Below are 20,945 nucleotides of genomic sequence, written 5' to 3'. Positions count from 1 at the left end.
AGGAGCTTTCTGCTGGGTAAGAGGTAGAAAGCTTCCATGCCGAGACTAAGCAAGACACGGCTTGGCTGCTGCCTCAGGAGCAAAGCCTCTTTGCTCTGCTCAGATACGGCTCAGCTGTGATGCCAGGTGTGGCATGTGATGAAGCTAACAGCCATCTCTCCTTGTATCTGTGTTTCAATAGAAGGGCAAGTCTGAAGAACTGCTGAGTGCCTTGGGGTGCCAAGACTTTCCCCCCACTTCTGACTCTGAGGACTTGCTGGTGGAGTTTTTAGAAGTGAATGACAATGAGGGAAAGCAGCTAATGCCATCCCATTCCAAAGAGTATCCAGGTCAAGGTGTTAAGCCCACACAGCTAGATCCTGACAGTGACTCTGGTCACGGAAGCTATGACAGTCATTCTCTTTTGTCTGAAAAGTGTGAGGAGCCCCAGGCCTACCCCCGTACCTTCCACATCCCTGAGATCATTAAGAAACCAGAGAATCCAGAGGCAAATATTCCTCCCACCCAGGAACCCCAAAGCAGCATTCCGTATTTTCATGAAGATGTACCCATCTCTTCACCATGGCCTTTACTGCCTAGCCAACACATGCCCAGATCTCCTTACCACAGTATTGCTGATGTGTGCAAGCTAGCTGGAGGTCCTGTGGATACAATGGCCTCTTCCCTGGACAAAGCAGGAAAAAATGTTCTAAAGATTTCTAAAACCCCTGAGACTGGAAAGGAAGAAGAGGTGGCTGAGCAAGAGGAGATGAAACACTTCCATTCTGAGAATAAACAAAGCACATCATGGCCACTGCTCCTGGATAAAGCCCCCACTGTCTGTGCTAAACCCCAAGACTATGTGGAGATTCACAAAGTTAACAAAGATGGAGTGCTATCCTTGTTCCCCAAACAGAGAGAAAATGACCAGACAGAGAAACCCAAGGCGCCTGAAACCAGCAAAGAGTACACCAAGGTGGCTGGGGTTGCGGATAACAATATCCTGGTGTTAGTGCCAGATTCTCGAGCCCAGAACACGGCTCTGTTTGAGGAATCAGCCAGGAATGTACCGCCATCACTTGAACAGAACCAATCTGAGAAAGATCTCTCCAGCTTTGCTGAAACCTCGAGCAACTGCAGATTCCAGCTGGGCAGGCTGGATTACCTGGATCCCACATGCTTCATGCACTCCTTTCACTGAGAGCTTCACTTAAGAAATGGTCGGCCAAAATGTGGTGGTTTTTCTCTTCAGGTAACACTACAGAGTCATGAAATAGTATGGTCTGCTAGCAAATGTTCAGGATGTGGCGTTTTTTTTTAAAAGCACTACTTCACTCCTTTTTGTGCTCATGTCCAACACTTGCCTCTTTTCAACAGCTGATCTTCAGAACAAATCAATATGTTTCCTGTGATTTATAGATTTGCCTTTTGATAAAAATATATATATATAAAGAGATAGATAGATATATATTAAGTATATGCATTCAATGAAATAAAAGCACATTTGCTTACTGTTCTTGAGGGAGGGTGCCAACAAGTACAGCCTCTGCATGTGACAGAAGGTATGAAACAGTCAAAGTGACTTAGCACAAGAAGATAACAGACATGTTGAAAAATGCTTTTGAAACCTTGTTTTAAAAAACTGATTGCAAAGCCTTTACACTCCTTTTCATTTTTATTAGGATGGTCCAAATATAGCACTTTTTGAAAGAATACATTCCAGGACACCAGCCAAATTGTTTACAGCAGTCCCTATACCTTACTGACCTGTTATGGCCTATATGCAAATGGAAACATGCCCCCCAATTTTTTCTTAAGGTAAATTGAAAATGTTAATCGTGGGTTATTCTGCCTAAACTTTATTTTATTCTAAGGCTTCTAGAGTATATATTTTGGGGAAATAAAATTGTCTTACAGAATAAGGCCAGTGAGTCCCACGTAGTGAACCATTTTCAAATGTTTTCCTTGCTTGATTTAAGCAGGTCAGATGATTTGTTATAGACCTTACTATTTTCTTAGTGGAAAAAAATTTTCCCAAAGACTAACTTTAATCTAAAAGGTTATCATTGCAAGATGCTAATAGAAGTGTTGCCTTACTGTACATACAACTCTCCTTTAATATAAACCCGTAAGTTTAGCAATGTATTTTTGAAGACTATTTTTCTATTGCTTGGTAAAGTAAAGACTATTTTCTACCCTCCAAGTACTGCTGTTTATGTGTTCAAGTGGGTATAGTAATTTCTGCTTCAAGGTTACAATGAGTATTCAAAGTATATATAGTATATGCAGTCCCTGTTAGAAGGAGATGCCAGACCAACCCATTGCCCACTGAGGAAAGTGAAGTGGATGAAAAGTTCAATTAAGGACAATAGAGTACAGTTTATCTGATTTTTTTTTTATCTCCAGGATACTTTAAACAGCAACCATCACTGACTTAGGATTTTAGGGCTCTCTATAGACCTGAAATATTTCTCCCATGAATTTAGGGTTCTGCCTACAAATGGGTGAGTCTTAAGAACCACCATGAAAAAAAGAGTGATGACTGCTAACGGTTTCCAAGACAGAGGTTTGACTTTGTTTTGTTTACTTTAATCTGAGCAATCCTGAACACAAAAGGATTTTAGGCAAACATCAGCATCTCTTTGAAATAGATGCATTTACAAATTGTTGGCGGAGGCTGTGCTTACATCAGGAATATCCAGATAAAAGTTTTAGGAAAGTAAGCATCGGCACAGTGAGAAGAACAGCTTCAAAAGTCAAGGGACATTAGAATCTCAAGCCAACTCCAAGGGCAGGCTTCCTGAGAAGTTGAAAGCCTTGGATCTCCACTTAGCAGGAGCATCCATGATTCACTGAATGTACTCTGTCTCCCCTTAATTTTCATCTCACCTATTGGCAAATCAATTTGCTAGCTGGATAAAGAGCTGAATTAAGTATTTCACCCAACAAGCACATGTTGGTAGAAACAGGACTCCGAGATTCCGATGACTGAAAGTAAACATATAGCCAAGGCTTTCAGGACTGCAAATACAAATACTGAGGCATATTTTCCCAATACACAAACATCTTGTGAGCAATAGAAGCACTTGGGAAATTTGTTCGGCTCCTTCAGTACCCTGATTCCTCCACATCGAATGTCTGAGGGCCAACTACATTGGCGTCACGTGGGCTCTGCTTGGAAATTTTGTATGGAGCATCTCAAGCCTCTTCGAAGACATACAGAATTGGAGTCTGCATTTTACTGAATTTAAAAACTCCCAGATAGCTCATGTGTACACCCAAGCTGGAGAATCATTTTTCTCTATGACCATTTTCATGAAACATTATTTTTTCTCACCCTCTCTTGGAAGGTATAGAGCAAGTCTGTTCAACTTGAAATGAGAAACACTATAAGAAAAGAGAAAACAAAGGCCAAACTATTAGTGATTTCAGATTCACACAATGATGAAGTTTATAGGAAGTGACGTGAGAAAATGGTGTGCGAAGTCCGCACAGCCTTCAAGGGGGCCAATTAATCCATTTTACCTCGAAAGCTACTGACAAAGAAAATAAACCTCAAAGCCCGTGCAAACTAAACCTTTCCAAACACATTCTGTTCATCCCCAGGAGACAAATACATTTATTTACAAATTGCCACTATAAAATTGGTAGTGTCTATGCTACCCACAGTTCAACATTTTAAAAATCTGATTCAGATATATAATTTTACATCTATGAAGAATACGGCTGGCTAAAGTCAAGTTACATTGCACAATAATAAGTTAGCATCCAGGAAATAAAAATAAGACCTATAGTACTATTCATTTATTAGAATCCTTATGAATGAAAGAAAGTGCAAAATAGGAGCCAAGACACCTGGGTCCTAGTCCTGTTTTGCCTTGGAAAAACCAATGACCTGTTCTGGAGTTCAGTTTTCTCTCACTGCGTTGGACCAAAAATCTCTAAGGCCTTCTGGAATTCAGTCTTCTTGATTGTACGACTTGATGGATCGTCTGAAGCAGCCCTGTGCACCTTAGTTAAGGCTTTGGAAGGCTATCGACACGCAGAGCCACGTTCAGCAGTGTGTTTGCTGCGCTTCACTCTCTCGGTTCTCAGCCCCCGCTCATCTTCACATACTGCACATGTTCTTCATATAATGCGGGCACAGACAGGATAAGTCCGACTCTAGGACCACGCGGACGTATGTGTGCTGAGATAAGGCGTAGTGCTGAGAAAGACACAGGAAATGAGACACTTGTCTTTAGAAAAAATCACCTTTTATTGCATCAAGCCAGGCTCATTCCTGTGCGGAGCCTCACGTCTCTGTTCTCGCGTGTGGTCGTTGACTGTTTTCCCATCACCGTGTTTCATGAATGACCACTGCCCGTGTAGATTAAAGAACCTTTTGCTCTGAATCATAAACATGTTTAGTTTTGTAAGCCGCTATCTACAAATTCAAGTTATGAAGCACATGGAAAATCAATATATTCGGTGGCTGATTGATGGAAGTTTAGGACGCAGATGGCAAAATGTTCTCTGACAAGTTTACCAGCTGCATAGGAGGAACTTTAATATGAGCACAAGACTCAGCTGTGTCACTGAGTCTCAATAGATGATACATTCTCCTAAGTGCCTGAGACCAGTTCTGGTAGTCAGTTATAGGCTATTGATTTACCGTACGCTAGTTCGGTGGGAAGCAGGCAAACTCTTCTTGCATGTGTAAAATCAAGGCTAGGAGACTCTTTACTTGACATGGTGCGAGAAAATTGGGGAATCTTTAGTTAATGTACAACCGAAGGACCTGGGCTACAGGGAAAAGCTCGTCCTGGTGGGAAGCTAGCTTGTTCTTTTCTTTTTCTTTTTTCTTCTTTTCTTTTTTCTTCAGCTGCCCTCTGCTGCTCCTCATTTGCACTTAGCAACTGCCGTTTAGCATAGACAAGAACAGATCAGATTTGTATATGTTTTACAGAGTGTCTTTCTTTACTTTTTTTTTTTTTTAAGGGTTTCATTTTAGAAGAAAAGTCCATTTATTGGAAAGTAAATTTTATCTTAAATGGATTTCTGTTAACTAAATGGAGAGATGAGCAAAAGAGAAGCCAGAAATGGGATGACAAAATGATCTAAAGACTAACCAACAAAATGTGCAGGGGTTTTGCGCGCGCGCACGCGCGCGCGCTCGCGTGTGTGTGGGTGTGTAGTTTAGTTGAATCATCCCAGAACTAAAGTGAATAGTGTTAGTCATATTGCTTGAGTCTGAACATGGCTAGAGACAAAACAATCAGCCTTTGATTCAAGACTCTCCATTCTGAAACAAAGTGTTGAAGCATTTTTGAATTACACTGATTATACGCCAGACCGTAGAAGGGACAATGTGTGCACCTTGAAGCTATGCACACAGATGGAAAACTAGTAATGACCTTGTTCTGCCATGGATGAAAGCTTCATGTAGACTTCATCGAACAAGATTTCTTTTCTGGCATTTTGGCTCAAGCACAATACTGAGGCTGGTAGATCTCTGAGCTCTCAACATCCAGCGCTGGGCCATATCACCATTACCAAGTAGGGTGCAAGACCTTGATCATTTCTTTTAACTCTGGCCACTGGCTTCTTCTCTCTTAAATAAGTAGATCGAGCTCCTCAAACAATATGTTCTTACAATGTCTACTAGGTCTGTCTTTAATGCTCATGGATTAAGTCAAATTTAAAATTTCAGGTGAAAGGCCCGGGTGCCACTGCCAACATACCCTTGGTGAGGCAGTGGATGCCTAAGGCTGTGCAGGAATGTTTAAGAGCAAAGTAGCATCCATTTCTCCAAATCAGATAGACCATAACTCTTACCACTCTGCTTGCTTACCAGTTCTACACACATAGAGCGTTTTCAGTCCCTCTTTGCAAGAACTGTTATTCTCCCTACAAATGAATGGTGAACTTGGGGTATATAGGAACAAGATTAACCATAAACAATCACTTTGGCTCTGCGTAAGATGAATCAGTTGTTAAATCTCCACACAGACACAAACCCAAATTGAGGTCATAGGTCAGGCCTCATTTAGACATGCACAATACTTAAAGATTCAAGGCAGGGACTCGTCAAGCCCGAAACATTTCATCTAATAAGCCTGAGCCACCTTGATGAGTAGGCATTGACTGTGTTAATGAGAAACTATAAAATATAAACTGTTTGCCTCAGAGTTTATGATCTAACCAGAAAGCCTACTTAATAATTACAATCCTTTCCTATGAAGAACAGACATGTCATCTGAGAATCACATGGGAATTTACTCCTCAGAGTTGTTGTTCTTTTCCCCAAGAAGGTAAAGTTGGGTTTGAGCACTCTACATGGTACCAATTTCCAATGGAGGGAAAGGGTAGCAAACAGAATGTTCCAAAGTGTGGGGCACATCAGGACCCCACCAAATGGAGAGCATCCATTAACGCAAATCTTACTGAATATGGTAAATCTACATGGAGCTGTGAGTTCATTGCTAAGAGGCATATATAACTCATAAGACTATGGGCTAACAGCTGTTCTGTTCACACCAAAGCACTGAGACACATAGAGTAGAAAGGCATCCATCTATACGGTCTGGCCAATGAGTAAAGGGGCTCACAGATAATCTTAGTATGTTGGTTAGTACTTATCTACTGTTGTTTTAAAAGAGAAGAAATTTTCTAAAAAACCTTTTGAGACTGAAACAGTACTGTCAAACATAAACTTTAATAGTTATGATCAAATTAGGCTCCCTTGGACAAAGCTAAAGATACAGGCTTAGTTTTTTTTGTGCACATTTTGCAAATTGGAAAATGTCACAGTCTCTAAAATTAAAAAAAAAGCTATATGAGAAAATACTTCTGAAAATCATTTGTTTTACTAAATTCCCGAGAAGAGGATTTTGAATTTTTAAGACTACCTCCCTTCCACATCCTAATGACCTTTCTTCAAAGCTGCTTATACTTAGAAATGAAAGATATCACATTTATGTTTGGACTGGTGTTGATGGAATATTTGATATATTTCTCATGTGACACTCCTGGCTCTAAAGTATCTGTTATTTTACACTATATTGCTTTTTGTGGTTCAAAACCAGTATACGCCATATTGAAATATATAATCATCTTGTTGTAAATTGTTGTATCATGTGATACAAATGAAAATCATTTAGTGATGTATGATCTAACCATATCTAATTTCAAAATGATTATGTCTATGTCTGTAAAGCAAAACTAAAAATATGTAATCATATATTTCTGTTGAAACTGTGAATATACTGATTTTTTTCCCTTAATCTTTGTCTACAAGTGATATTGGATGTCATTCTATAGCTAACCTGGGTTTTTAATGTGTTTAAAGTACAATCCACAAATTACTGAAATGTCAGTCCTTTGGCTTTGCTTCATGTGATCCCTGAGTGTTCTTTGCACCTTGAGACTTGCTTTTGTGCTCTATCGTTAATTATAAACAATGGAAGAGTCTCTTGTATAAACCAAAGTAATCCAGATGCTACTCATTAAGTGATGTGTCTTCTGTAAAGCCATATTAAAGCAAAAACTCCGCTGTAGCATAAAGTTCCCTTTTCCAGAGCTGCCACTACCTCTTTCTTGCTTTTTCCCTACAATATGCCAAGCAAATTTTAACCTTAAGTGGAAAATTAGAAGTGATTGCTATCATTGCCATTTTGAACCTGAGAATAAACCTTCTAATTCACTGCTTTACAGATATACGCTAGGTTTTATGAATGACCATTTCTACATTTTGATATTTTGTAGATGTTGGCTGATGAGTAAAGTGCAGAAAGACTACACAGTAAGTCATCAGTTTAAAAAAAAATTACAGACTGCAGTATTTTTCCTATTGGTGAGTCACCTTGTGGTGGTTGGCCGAAGCAATTATAACCTGGGTCATTATATTTGAAATACCCAACGCAGTGCCTGGATCAAAGGTGTTTGCTGCCTTTGCCTCCCTGATTTTATTTTCTTGTTGTTTGAAATGGAAATGAACAGAATTATGTGGGTGTGGATGAAGTTATTTCCTTAGAGAATTTTTGCTGCTAGGAGATTTATAATCATGAATTAGTAATTTAGTTTTCCAAACTCCGAAGAAATAAGTATCCTCTTTATTTGATTTTAATCATCAAATATATTATGGTATCAGGAGAATCAGCCATTCACCAGAAATAATCTTGTTTTGACTTTAAAAGACTCATTTCTATCTATCACTATGACAATACCTACATTTTTTTTACCGTTAAATGGTTATCCAGTGCTAAGTTCGTATGATTTGTCCTCTTATATTTTTCACTCTGTGTATCTTGGGTTATTGTACAATTGTACTTCCTGGTTTTCACAAACATATTAATTTTTCTCCATCCACTTTGCAGGGACAACATGGATAGTTAAATAATTGTCAATAATATGAATGTTATGCTAATTTCTCTCACATAATTTTATTGCATGCCAAAAAATAATGCTTGCCAAACAGAATCTTAGCCATCCCAGAATAATATGGTCATTATATTTCTATTTGTGTCATTATTGAAAATACCCAGCTCAGTGCCTGGCTCAATAAATGTTTATTTCCCTTGTTTGTCCTTCTTTTTTCTTTTAATTTTAAGTGATCACAAGCAGAATATCCTGCATATGGCTAAAGCAATTTTACTGAAGACTTTTTAGCCACCTAATCAGCTATAATCAAGAAATTGTTCATATAGTTGGACCAAACAGATTCTCCCGTTTGTGCTCAACCATCCCAATGACAAGACAACATCTCCCTCATTTATCTCATTTGTATCATATGAGAAGTTGGTAAAAGTAAACTAATATAAAATTGGGTTTATGGGGACTGAATAAAGGGCACTCATTTTAATAATGTAAAGGACCAGCCCACCAAAGGGTAAATGGGATCCTTTTGAACAGTGTGACTCATCACTATTACTGACATCCTATCTGTCAAAATATATCTGACTCAGCATGAATTGATAATCTTTATCTTTGAAGCAGTTCAATCTAGACTCATTCTCTGCTCATGCTGTGTTACAGAACTGTGCATGGTGTGCTTGGGTAGCTTGGAGACTTCTTTCTGTACCCTTTAGTGCTCTAATTACTGGGTCTTATTGAAGAATGGACATTTTCTTTCTCACGGTGACTCTCAGTGCCTAAAGCCTGACTTCGGGCAAAGCATCGCTGACCTTTCTGTGCTTCTATTGATACCATCTGACTTTAATTCTAGGGCTCATGTATATTTTTAATGTGCAACATTTGGAGTGTGGGTCACCAAAAATAAGCAGCCATAAAATTAATGGTGACCTGAGGACGTAAAGTAGTTGACATGTTTTCTGAATGAATTGTGTGTGCTTTTCTGAGAGAAAACAGAGACTCACATTGCCACATCTTGCCTGAATGAGATCTAATGCCTGAACCCATTTAGTCCTCTTCCAATTATGTAGTCTAAATACCCATCCCTCAGTTTAGAGGCTGGAAGATTCAACTTCTATCTTAGTATATAGACTATAAGGAATAAGGTTATTCAACTCTAAGGATGTTACAGAATATGGGAAGAAAATTTCCTGCTGTGTTTGCTAGCCCCTCTAAAGCGCGCTGGGGAAATCTGACCAACTTCTGATATTCTGAAATTCAGAGTTCTTACTATCTAAAACTATGGTTCTTTTCTGGCAAGCGCTTTTCACACCATACTGCACAACTTCAGACATCCCTGGGAACGTCAAATATTCTTTTCCTCTTATGACTGGGTTTATATTAAAGTATGTTCTTTACAAACTGACTTAAAGCTCATATCATTTTATGAGTTTTATAAAATACCTTAAGTCAAGAAGATAGCCAAAACACCGGTTGGATGTTGGTTATTGAACAGAGGTGGAAGAAAAAAAGAGTAGTTTTATAAATGTGCTTAGAAAAATTGTAAATGTCACCAGTACAAGTTTGGAGTGGTGTTGGCTTCATATGAAATTTAGAAGGTAACCTTAAATGACATTTCTAGTAGTTTTGATTTACATGAACAATACTGGTAGTATTTCTGAACTTGTTTCAATGATTTTTCCAATCCTTTTTGAGAATCAATGTTTTTGCAGTGGTAGCAGTGTTTGCTTTAAATTCATCTTAATAAGTTGTTTCCTGATATATATTTATACCATGTATAATATGAAAAATAATACTTGAAGCACACTTTTTATTTATTAATTTGCTTTTGTTTGGTTTGGTTTGGTTTGGTTTGGTTTGGTTTGATTTGATTTGTTTGGTTTTAAGAAAGAGGAAAATTAGAGACCTCAGATGGCTTAGTTGGCAAGAAAGAAGAAAATGGTATTCCAAACCTCTCTGGAGCTAAAATATTGAGGCACATGCCAAAACATTTCAGCTTAGGCCACTCATCCACGGCATGTTTATCCAAAGGCAGAAATTATACTCAGCTTTCAACACTTTCTTTTACTTTTCCTTCTAACTCTAAATCAAATATGAATCATGCCTCCAAATAGACTGAGTTCTCCATCTCTCCCACTGCCCTCATCTTCCTTGTTTTTACTTGCAAACATGACTGAAAACATCTAGAAGTTTTTTGAATTTTCTCCTGGGAACAACCAAGAACAATGAATAGGGGAATTTCCAAATCCAAGTTGCAATCAGATTATGAAACTACAAATCTTAGAACAGGATTGATAGTGTGTGTGTGTGTGTGTGTGTGTGTGTGTGTGTGTGTGTGTTAAAACTTCTTCCAATCTAGAATCACCCCACATCTTCACTTAAAATTTCAGCTACAGTTTGGTCATATTTTTTATTGAATAAAGTATTTCATAAGTGCCTGGAAATTACATAGAAATGTAGCAAATACCTATCTATGAGCATCAGCTTTCTTCAATATCAATATTTCCCCTTGCATGTTTCATATATTTTTTTAACTAAAGAAACATCACATATCATGTATGTTCTTCAAAACTTAATTCTTTATTCCGCTATTCAGTGTCACCCACAATCTTGGAGTTGTTGTATATAGTCTTTAAAAAAAATTACACTTACCTCATATGCACATTTCGGTAAGTAATATGTGTAATCATTCAAATTTTATGAATTTTTTTTACATTTGTACGATTCTTCTTGCTGCTTGAGATAGACTTTTCTGAGGTTGTTATAGGCATATATTGCTATGTACTTGGATTTTGTTTTGTTTACCAGTGGCATTTTAAAGATATAAGTAGCTTCTATTTGTTGGTTCTACCTGCTGGAAGCAATTGTAAAGAGTTTGAAGAGTCTCTCCATAGTACGAAAGTAGAGTGTGATATAAAAAGCATACCTCGGCCTTCCCTAGACACTGACAAATTCCTCTCCCCAAAGTGCTTGCACCAATACACCTGTCGCATCCATGTCTCCCCATTTTTATAATCACCTAGTATCATCAGATGTTTTCTTTTTTGACAATTTGATGAGTATAAAATGAAATGTTATTACTATTTTTATGTCCTTTTCACTCATAAACCCATGTAATATCTCAACAATTCATTCATGTTCATTTGTGCTTCTGTCTACCCCTGCCCTGGTGCTCTGATATTATTCCTATGTCTCATACAAAATCCAAATACTCAGCAAAACAATTTCCACATCACTATACCCCTTCCACAAAACATTCTGTTCATTCAGTTATTCGTCATATAAATTGAGATGATCCTATCGTGGCTCATAAACTCTTGTGCTGGGAACTAGACTGTTATGTATTAAGGCTGTATATCAGTTCCAGTAGAAGCTGCCATTTGCTTGTGAGCTTGGCCCATTGCTTTGTTGGCATTAGCCTTCAGTAGAGCTTTATACTGATTTTCATGAGCATTTGTGCTTGTTATACAAAGCTTATTTGTGGACCCTGGTAAGTCTTGTTTCTATTGCCATTGGCATCTTTTGAAAAACAAGAATCATCCCAGTCTAAGCAGTTACTACTAGGTAAAAGCATTCACTCTTTTATATATATATACCTTATATGTTGCAACTTAATTAGTTCTTACAATTTGTAGATTTTCTTTTTCTCTTTCTTTCTTTTTTTTTTCTTTCTTTACAGCTATATCCTCAGAAAACAACTTTACTTGTCCTTTTCTGTACTTACACATGTCTTATTTCTTTTTCATGATCTGTTACTTGAAGTAGGGTTTCCAATATAGTGGTGAACACAACCAGATGGAAAAAGTCTTCTTCCTGGCTCCTGACTTTCAAAAAGAATGTGACTAAAAGTTTGCTGATAGGTGGTACAACATGGTGTATCATTTATACATACCCTTGGTTATGCTAATGAAATCCATTTATGTTCCTATTTTGATAATTAATATGTGACTTTCTCTATTAATTAATGAATAAATTATTATAGTAAAACTGTTCAGAGAAATTCTTTTGGGCTAACTTACCATTGCATTCTCTGTTCATGGTGTATTTTTGCCACTATTATTAAATCTATTTTTATTAAGATTTTTTCACTTACGAGATTAATCATTTCCCTGCTTAAAATATATAATTTTATGAGGGAGTCATAGACAAATTAAGATCATAGTTTAAAGATTCCTTTTTCTTTAAGGTTTCCAATCTCACTAATGCTGTGACCCTTGTGACCCTCAACCATAAAATTATTTTGTGGCTATTTCAGTAACGATTGTATTGCTGTGGTTAATTGTAATGTAAATATCTGATATGCAAGATCTCTGACATGCAAGATCTCTGACATGCAAGATATCTGACATGCAAGATCTCTGACATGCAAGATCTCTGACATGCAAGATCTCTGACATGCAAGATCTCTGATATGCAAGATCTCTGACATGCAGCCGCTGTAGCAGTCATGACCCACAGGTTGAGAAGCACTGCTCTAGTAAGTTTAGCTCTAGCATTTCTATTTTAATCTCTTCAATCTCTAATGTTCTTTTATCGTAAATCTATTTTTTGAATGACACTAGCCTCTCTTTTGAGTAGTGAATTTCTTGCCCTCACTTTCTAGTGTTCTGTCGCCATGTTTTAGGTGTGTCTAATGAATTCATAGCCATATTTCTGTTTGCCACTCTTAGTTGAAATTTTTCTGCTGTTCTGTAGATCAGTTTTCCCTCATTTAATGCATTCTTTCTTTATTTTCCCTTTTGCATTCTGAATTATACAAATGAGTCCAGTTCTGTAATGATCATTACAGAAGCAGGCGTTGATTGAAGGTCCTTGTCAGATACCTCATGTATTTGAGGACCCCAAGTTTTGAGGCAGTCCCCCCTGGTCCCCAGGAACAACAAGAGTAAGTAGGCAAGTGCTTAGAAATGTCATTCTGGTGTAATTGGAAGAAAAGTTTGTGCCTTGGTTCAGGGATCCAAAACAAAGATCAGCTCAAAAATCACACCTTCAGACAGGTTCCTGGTGTGTGGTTTACCAAGAAGACATTGTAAGATGTACTCATAAATCCAAACTTTCATGAAGGTAATCGTCAGTCAGTTTACCACTTCCATGACTGAGCAACACTTTAGTAAGCAGGTCATAGTTTCTCTCCCATATAGGGACGTACATGGGAAGGGAGAAGCCAGGACCAGCAGAAGTCGGGGCAGAAGGGTGTATGGATAACCAAATGTATATGTGTGCGTGTCACAATGAAGCCCATTATTTTGTATACCAAGTAAAAATAATAATAAAAAGGAAGTGTTTTGAATGAGCATTGTGTGTCAGACACTATGCTAGGGGGTGAGTAAGTGACATCTACGCACCCTGTGTGCTCTTTGGTATTGGAGTTTAATAGGAAAACCAAAGTAACCTCTGTGTCCCAGGTCTCTGCAGAACGTGACTTCTTAAGGAGCAAGTCCAGTCATTCTGATAGAACTTATCCAAGTGCCTTTGTACTTCATGCCAATTTTCAAGAAGCTCAGTACTGCAGGAACCTAGTGGTTCTGGCTTCTGAAGCACAGCTCCCTTTTCCTCATGCACTTTATCAATAGTCGAGCCGTCCTGTGCGTATCACTCCCCACAGTCCATTGCCGCTGAGATGGAATACCTATCACATGGGGCTTTACGTGACTTTTACTTTACCAAAATCTTTCCCAGAGAGTATTCTCTTTCCATCCCACAGGCTCCGAGAGCTGGAGCAGTAAAGGATTACTTTGAGAATGCTGGCATTTACTCGTGATAGCTTACTGAAACATGATCTGGTATTGGCAAAAAAAAAAAAAAATGCCTTGGAGGCCAAAGGCAAAGTCCATCTGCCCTCAGAACTTAAATGATTAACAAGTGGTGAGCCTGTCTGCCAGTCCTCCCTTACACTCGCTGGTGATGTTTGCTCAGCTTTTATTTTCAAGGAGAAATTCTCGAATCTCCCACTCTGATAAAAATACACTCTGCATAGCTAACAAATAGCTTCAGATGAAATTAGCTTGAGATGGAGGGTAAAACATGGAGGTCCCGTGCCCCTGTTGACTAACTGTCTTGCTGTAAGTTCTTCTCTGACTGGTGTGTAATTGGGAAGAGTATGCCTCATCTGCCCAAAGGAGAAGGAGAAGAGAGAAAACATTTGTCTCTTGAATTTCTTATAACCCAGGTGCATCATCTATTTAGCTAGCCTTCTAGAATGAACCTTGGGCAAGATTTGGACCTGATACTCCAGATAACTCTTAGGGTGAGGGAGAAATTTTCCTACATAGAATCTCTCTCCCCATCCCCCCAGCTTTCAGATTCAGTTCTACAGAAATCAAACAACAAACATCTTGAAAATGGCTTTATAAAACATTTGTTAAACCATAAATTGATGGTATCTCATTGGCGTATGTGCTTACGTGTTGACCTAGGAACCTCTCTTCACAGAATTTTTTCACGGGGGTGCAAACATGGTGGAGATGGGCATATTAAATAAGGCGTGGAGTCTTGAGATAAAGCATAGCTGTCACTGCAGTAAGAAGACGAACAAACTGGAATTGATTACTTCCTTGAACCCATCAGAGAAGTAAAGTTGAAAAGTTAATTGTCATCCTGAAAGTTAGAGAGACAGGTGAATTCTAACAGGCACAATCAAGGTCTGACCTGGAGTGGAAGGCTCTGCGTCCATAACTAGCAGGAACACTTAAATAGTGTGGACAGACTACCGGAAGTTAGGTATGGACTAACACGAAAAGAGAAAGTCTCTGGCAACCATCATTAGGATGATTCCTAAACTTTTATTTGTCACGGCTATAAAAACATCCCTGGCTTGTCAAGGTTTAGATCACCTTGTTCTTGTGGCTGTAAAAAAAAAATTCAGGAATGCACTTAGCACCTTCAGTTTAGCAGGGTCTGTTCTTCAGGGAGACTGGTTTTGCCAAAGCCCGATACTGGGAAGGACATTCTCTGGCACTCTCTGCTCTTCTGTCAACAACTAAGGCAGAAAGCAACAAAAAAGAACAGGTAACAACAACAACAAAAAGATTCAAATAATAGACGGAAACTGGCGAAGGGACCAGACAGGGACACTTTGTTCTTCGTATTGTTTTGTTCTGTTTCTTAAGTTATTCTATCAGAAAAGTAACTGGGAGATTGCAGTCCAGAGACATGCAGCTGCTGAAAGCCTGCGGTATAATCATAAGATTCTAGGACAACAGGGTGCGCTTGTAGCTTCATAGGCAGACCAGCTGCTGGGCTGTAGACATAGCTCAGTAGGTGGTAATTCCCAGGAAGCCCAATGGCCTGAGTTTAATCCTCTGCAAGGAAGAGAGCTGACTCCTCCTGAAAGTTGCCCTCTGGCCTGGGTAGACAAAGGCAAAAATATTATCCATCGCTGGGAGGCTGGGCAAAGGGATCATAAATTAAAAGGCAGCTTGCATAGTGGTGACTCAAAGTCAAACCAAAACACCTCATTCAAGAAATGTTAATGCTCTGGTGCTTAAGCTATGAAAAACATCACATAGAACCCCATTTCTAACTAGGCTAACACAAAACCTCCTGCTAAAGGTCTCTGCTTCAAGTCCTTTCAAGTGTCACGTGAAGCATTCACCAAAGGGAATCATCACAGAGGATGTGAAGTGTTAAGATGGAAAACATCTGAGGAGACAAACAAACATAAGAACCAGACAATGTTAAATAACTGTGATTAATATGTTAAGGACTCCAATAAAAATTATATATTTACACATATATACATATAATGTCAGATGAAAGGAAGGAACTGTAAAAGAGAATCAAGAAAGTTCTAGAAGTCAAAAGCACTGTAACAGAAATCAGCAGTGCCTTTAACTGACTCGGGAAGACTACGTTCATCTGAGGGAGTCAGTGCACCCAAGCACAAGTCTAGAAATTTCCCACACTGAAGTACAAGCAGAACAAACAAATGGGGGAAAACATAAGAGCTTCATAGAACCATGGAACGTTTTCAAAAGGCATAACATAGTGTAATTAAAATACCAGTACGAAAGGACAGGGTACCTGAAATAATAATAGTGGCTGCCATGGTCTGAGTGTTCACATTACTTCCTCTGAAATTTACATATCAAGATGTCATCCCCAAAGCGGTGGTGTGTATATGGTTGGCAGGATGAGTGCATCCTGTACATCCTGAAAAGGGCATTCTTCTGAGATCAGCGCCTTTAGGAGAGAGAGAGAGAGCGCCTAAGGAATCCTCTTGCCCTGCTTCTTTGTAATATACATGTAAAAATATGTGAAATTTACCACGCATGAAGACCATGGCATCAACATTTGCAGAAGCCTGTTGACACCATTTCTTGAACTTCGTAGCCTCCCAAACAGTAAGAAATATATTTCTATTTCATAAGTTAGTCTATTTCACATCAGTCTACATGAGCTAAAACAGTGGCAAAGTACTTTCCAAAAGTAAATAAAATACATAATGGAGTATTATAAAAGCTCAGGTTTTTCTTCTGTGTGACAAGTTGCAGTATGGGTACCTTACTAAATTGCATGAGGATGAACACAAATATGTCATCCTGTGTTTGGTAAAATTTGCTCTATGCCCTAAAATATCTGCTTTAGTTAAATTTCTATAGGGTGCAGAAAAGAATATATATTCTGAATCTTTCAGTGCAATATTCTTTAGCTAGCTGTTAAGTCTACTTGATCTACAATTTAATTTAATTCTGATGTTTTTCTCTTTATTTTTTTTTTCTGGATGACATATCATCTGTTGATGAGAGTAAGGTATCAAAATCATGCCATATTATTAATGTATCAATTATATTTATTTTAAATTGTCTGACAATGGCAATACCTTGTGCTTTTATAAATGAATAGCATAGTTTCATAAAACTGGGTTGCTGAGCATTGGTGTGTACCTGTTTATAATCATTGTATAACCTTGATAGATTGGTTCCACTATCCATATAAATTATATGAGCTGTCTTATCACTTCTTACTAGTTTTGTTTTAAAGTCGGCTTTGGTAGACATGCGTGAGTGTGGATTCTCCTGCTTTCTTTAGGTTATATTGACTAAGAATTTCTTTTCTATACTTGTACTTTTAGGCTGTGTTTTTCTTTGTCAGTTATGTATACAGCTAGCAAGCAGCAAACAATCAAATCATTTTGTTGTGTTGTTTGGACAGGGGCTGCTTTGATTTTTTTTTTAACCAAATACACTAGTCTGGGTCTTTTTTTAAAAGATTTATTTATTTATTACATATACAGTGTTTTGCCTGCGTCTATGCCTGCACACCAGAAAAGAGCACCAGGTCTCATTATAGATGGATATGAGCCACCATGTGGCTGCTGGGAATTGAACTCAGGACCTTTGGAAGAACAGATAGTGCTCTTAACCTCTGAGCAATCTCTCTAGCCCTAGTCTGGGTCTTTTAATAGAAAGCTTGATACCATTAACACCAGAACTATGACTGGAAGTTACATACTAATTCCTGTCATTTGTTGATTATTTTGTGACATTTGACCCTATTCTGTCTTCGTTGGTTTATCTACTCTTCTAGTGAGATTCAGTCTTTCCTGTATTCTTGTGGCTGTGAAAGACTTTGAACCCCACAAATAAAGATGAGCAGGGCAGGAAGAACCACGTTGTGTTATAGTTAAAGCACTAGACACTGGGAATGAGGAAAAATGATGAAAGCTGCATGAGAGAGCATCATCTTACACATAAACACATGTCTAGGGTTTCACAGCCTCTTGCTCCTAAATGTCCATCTCTTTCCCAAGATGTGAGGAACTCTTTTCTATCATATTTAAAATGGTTTCTATTTCTTTACTTTGTACCTACTCTCCTCTTTTTTTCTTTCTATGACTCACACAGTTGGCCTTTTAATGGTGGCCCAGAAGTCTTGCAGTCTGTATTTTTACTTTTTAAACTTTCTTTATTATCATCTGGATATTTATATTTGTCTATCTTCATGCTCTGATATTCTATCCTCCAGTTAATCCACTTTACTGGTAGAGATTCAACTGAATTTTTATTTGATTTATTAATCTTTTTGCTTCTGAATTTTTATATTATCCTTTTTTATCTCATGTTGAACTCTTTCATATGCATGATTGGCCTACTTTTTTACTCAGAGGTTTATTCATAGTTTATTAACTCATTTGGGTATTAATTTATGTCTTTGAATGTGCTCATGGTTGTTATCACTTTTCCATTTTGACTATAATTTCATCCACTCTGCTAGCCTTAAAAATTGGTTACTGTGGAATTTTCCCCCTTTCAAGGAGTCACGCCGCCTTGTTTTTCATATTTCTTATATTTCTGCATTGGAATTTGTAGGTCTGGGTGTGGTTTGTGGTCAGAGGCAGCTTCAGTCACTCTCAGATATCTAGTTTCTCAGCCACAAAATGGGGTGAACCTCGCAGTTTCCTTCACTCAACTGTCTGCTCTTAGGGCAGGGAAGCCACATAGGGATGCGATAACCAATGCCTACAGAGCATTACCGTACTCCATCCTTGGGGTCTATACCTATCGGTTAACTCAGCTCCCATAAACAATCACTCATTCCCCCCTTGTAGAGCCCTGGTAGTTATCATTATTGACTGATGGCCCCCAATGAGAAACAGCCTACCCTGTGATTCCTACTGACTTCCCACTGAAAGGAGGCCCCCCCCCATGGTTCTGACTCCATCTCTCTCCTATAACTAGGCTGGCTCTCCAAGCAAACACAAGGTGGATCATCGCCTGGCCCTTCTTGGAGGATTCCATAAACTGGAAAATGCAGTGGAACTTGACTTCTGAGGCTGCAGATTCAAATAGGAGCCTTCAAAATGGGCACCACCATTGTGACCAAAAGCTGAGAACAAGACAAAATTTTCCCAGTGCCAAAAGTCTATACAGTCTCCAGGATGCCTGGCTGGATAGACTCCAAGTTTGCTCAGTGATGAGATCAGTGTTAATTGTGTTTTCTGAGCGGCTCATGTTTGCTTTCTTTTAGCTCAGCTTCTGCCTTCTGCCACCGTTTCACATAGTGAAATCTCTGTCTCTGTGTGAGTTTGTGTATGTCTGTCTCTCTGTGTGTATCTCTCTACCTCTGTCTCTCAGTGTATACCTCTGTCTCTGTGTCTCTGTTTCTCTCTCTCTCTCTCTCTCTCTCTCTCTCTCTCTCTCTCTCTCTCTCTCTGTGTGTGTGTGTGTGTGTGTGTGTGTGTGTGTGTGAGAGAGAGAGAGAGAGAGAGAGAGAGAGAGAGAGAGAGAGAGAGAGAGAGAGAGAGACCTGAGTTGGTTTTTTTTCAGTTTACATAGCTCTGTCTGTTCACAACTGTCAGTTTACATGGCTGTCTGTTCACAACTGTAACTATTGTGTGTGCTTTCCAAAGCTTTGGCTCTCTCTATCCTTAGCCCCTATTCTCTGCAGTGTCTCTACAGCCATGAAAATGCCTCACTGACAGAAGGAGTCTTTCTCCCCATCTGTTCTGCTCTAGAGATTTTTTTTTGAACATTCTCTCTGGTAGTGTTGAAACATTGTGCTTTCCTGCTGTCAGCCATCTTGAAGAGTAAATGACAACTGCTCTTCAGCCATCCTGCTCTGTGCCTCAGAGATGCAAGCGATCTCTGGAGCTTATTAGCAGGCAGTGATGTTCCTCCCATTCCTTTCATGCTCTTCTGGCCTTGAGTGTGCCTTCATTTGTCTGCCTACTTAAGAAAACACATTTTATGATCATCAGACTAATCCCGCCTTGAAATAAAAAAATCATAATCACTCACCTCTCCAGAAGTTATTCGGATGTACTATTTTGCCTCCTACCCTGGATAACTCCTCATGTTGAGTGCTTGACCAAAACCTCAAATCATACAGTGCCCCCCAAAATTCCAGTCATAACGACTGCAGCTTATAATGTGCCCAAGTGTAAAACCAATAGTGTGGAAGAGCTGAAGAACAGAAACCAGACTTTGGGGAGTCAACACCTAATGGCCCCACAGTCCAGCAGCATCACAGACCCTGAGCTGAGGAGAAAGGCTGTGTCCACCGCCCTTGCTGATGTGCATCCTGCAGCACTTGGTCGGCCGCATCACATAGTTGCTCCCGACAGCTCTGGGAACATACTGGGCTGGGGGCTGGATCCCAACAAGAGAATACAATTCATATCAAATTCATAACAAATCTGATCTTGCCTGGTAGGCATTTTAGACAAGAAGTCATTTTTTGGGTGTTACTGAAAGATATGTCAGGGCCAACTGTCTTTTTTTTTTTTTTATTAGAAGCAAGTTGGGCATAAGAAATGGAGCTGGGGAGAAAGTGTCAGGCTGAGGGGAGAGGCCAGAAAGAGAGATACAAGACAATTCCCACAGATAGCAGGTGGCCTACCCCTGCAACTTGGTAAGAGGCTCTGGCACAGTCTCTCATGATAAGATAGCCCCCTCTTTCCCCCTCTCCACTACCAAGGTTGGGAAGATGGCCCAGGGGTTAAGAATGTTTCCTGTTCTTCCAGACGACCAGAGTTCGGTTCCCAGGACCCCTACAGGACAGCTTTCAGCTATCTATAAAATTCCAGCTTCAAGGGACCCAACACCTTCTTCAGACCTCCATGGCCACTTACACATACTTGTCACTCGCTCACACACATACACGCAAATAAAAAT

The 20,945-nt window shown here is 39.0% G+C and overlaps 1 protein-coding gene across 9 annotated transcripts in view; it reads left to right on the top strand.

Moving 5' to 3' along the window:
* The window catches only part of PRLR (prolactin receptor), a 175,682-nt gene extending 155,614 nt beyond the window's left edge, over window positions 1-20,068 (top strand). For 4 of the 9 annotated variants that reach the window (XM_084783712.1, XM_084783711.1, XM_084783710.1 and 1 more), the window contains one exon: window positions 182-8,542. In XM_084783712.1, the coding sequence (XP_084639838.1) occupies window positions 182-1,180 (999 nt within the window). In that variant the 3' untranslated portion in view covers window positions 1,181-8,542. Of the gene's footprint in view, window positions 1-181; window positions 8,543-19,010 lie in introns of those variants that run through there. The other 5 variants (XR_014779571.1, XM_084783716.1, XM_084783717.1 and 2 more) reach the window with 5 other exon arrangements.
* The last annotated feature ends 877 nt before the right edge of the window (window positions 20,069-20,945 follow it).

This window comes from Acomys minous, assembly GCF_964271855.1.
Source record: "Acomys minous genome assembly, chromosome: 5".
Taxonomy (NCBI): domain Eukaryota; kingdom Metazoa; phylum Chordata; class Mammalia; order Rodentia; family Muridae; genus Acomys; species Acomys minous.
Note: the sequence above shows the minus strand (reverse complement) of the source record. Positions and strands in the feature narration are given on the sequence as shown.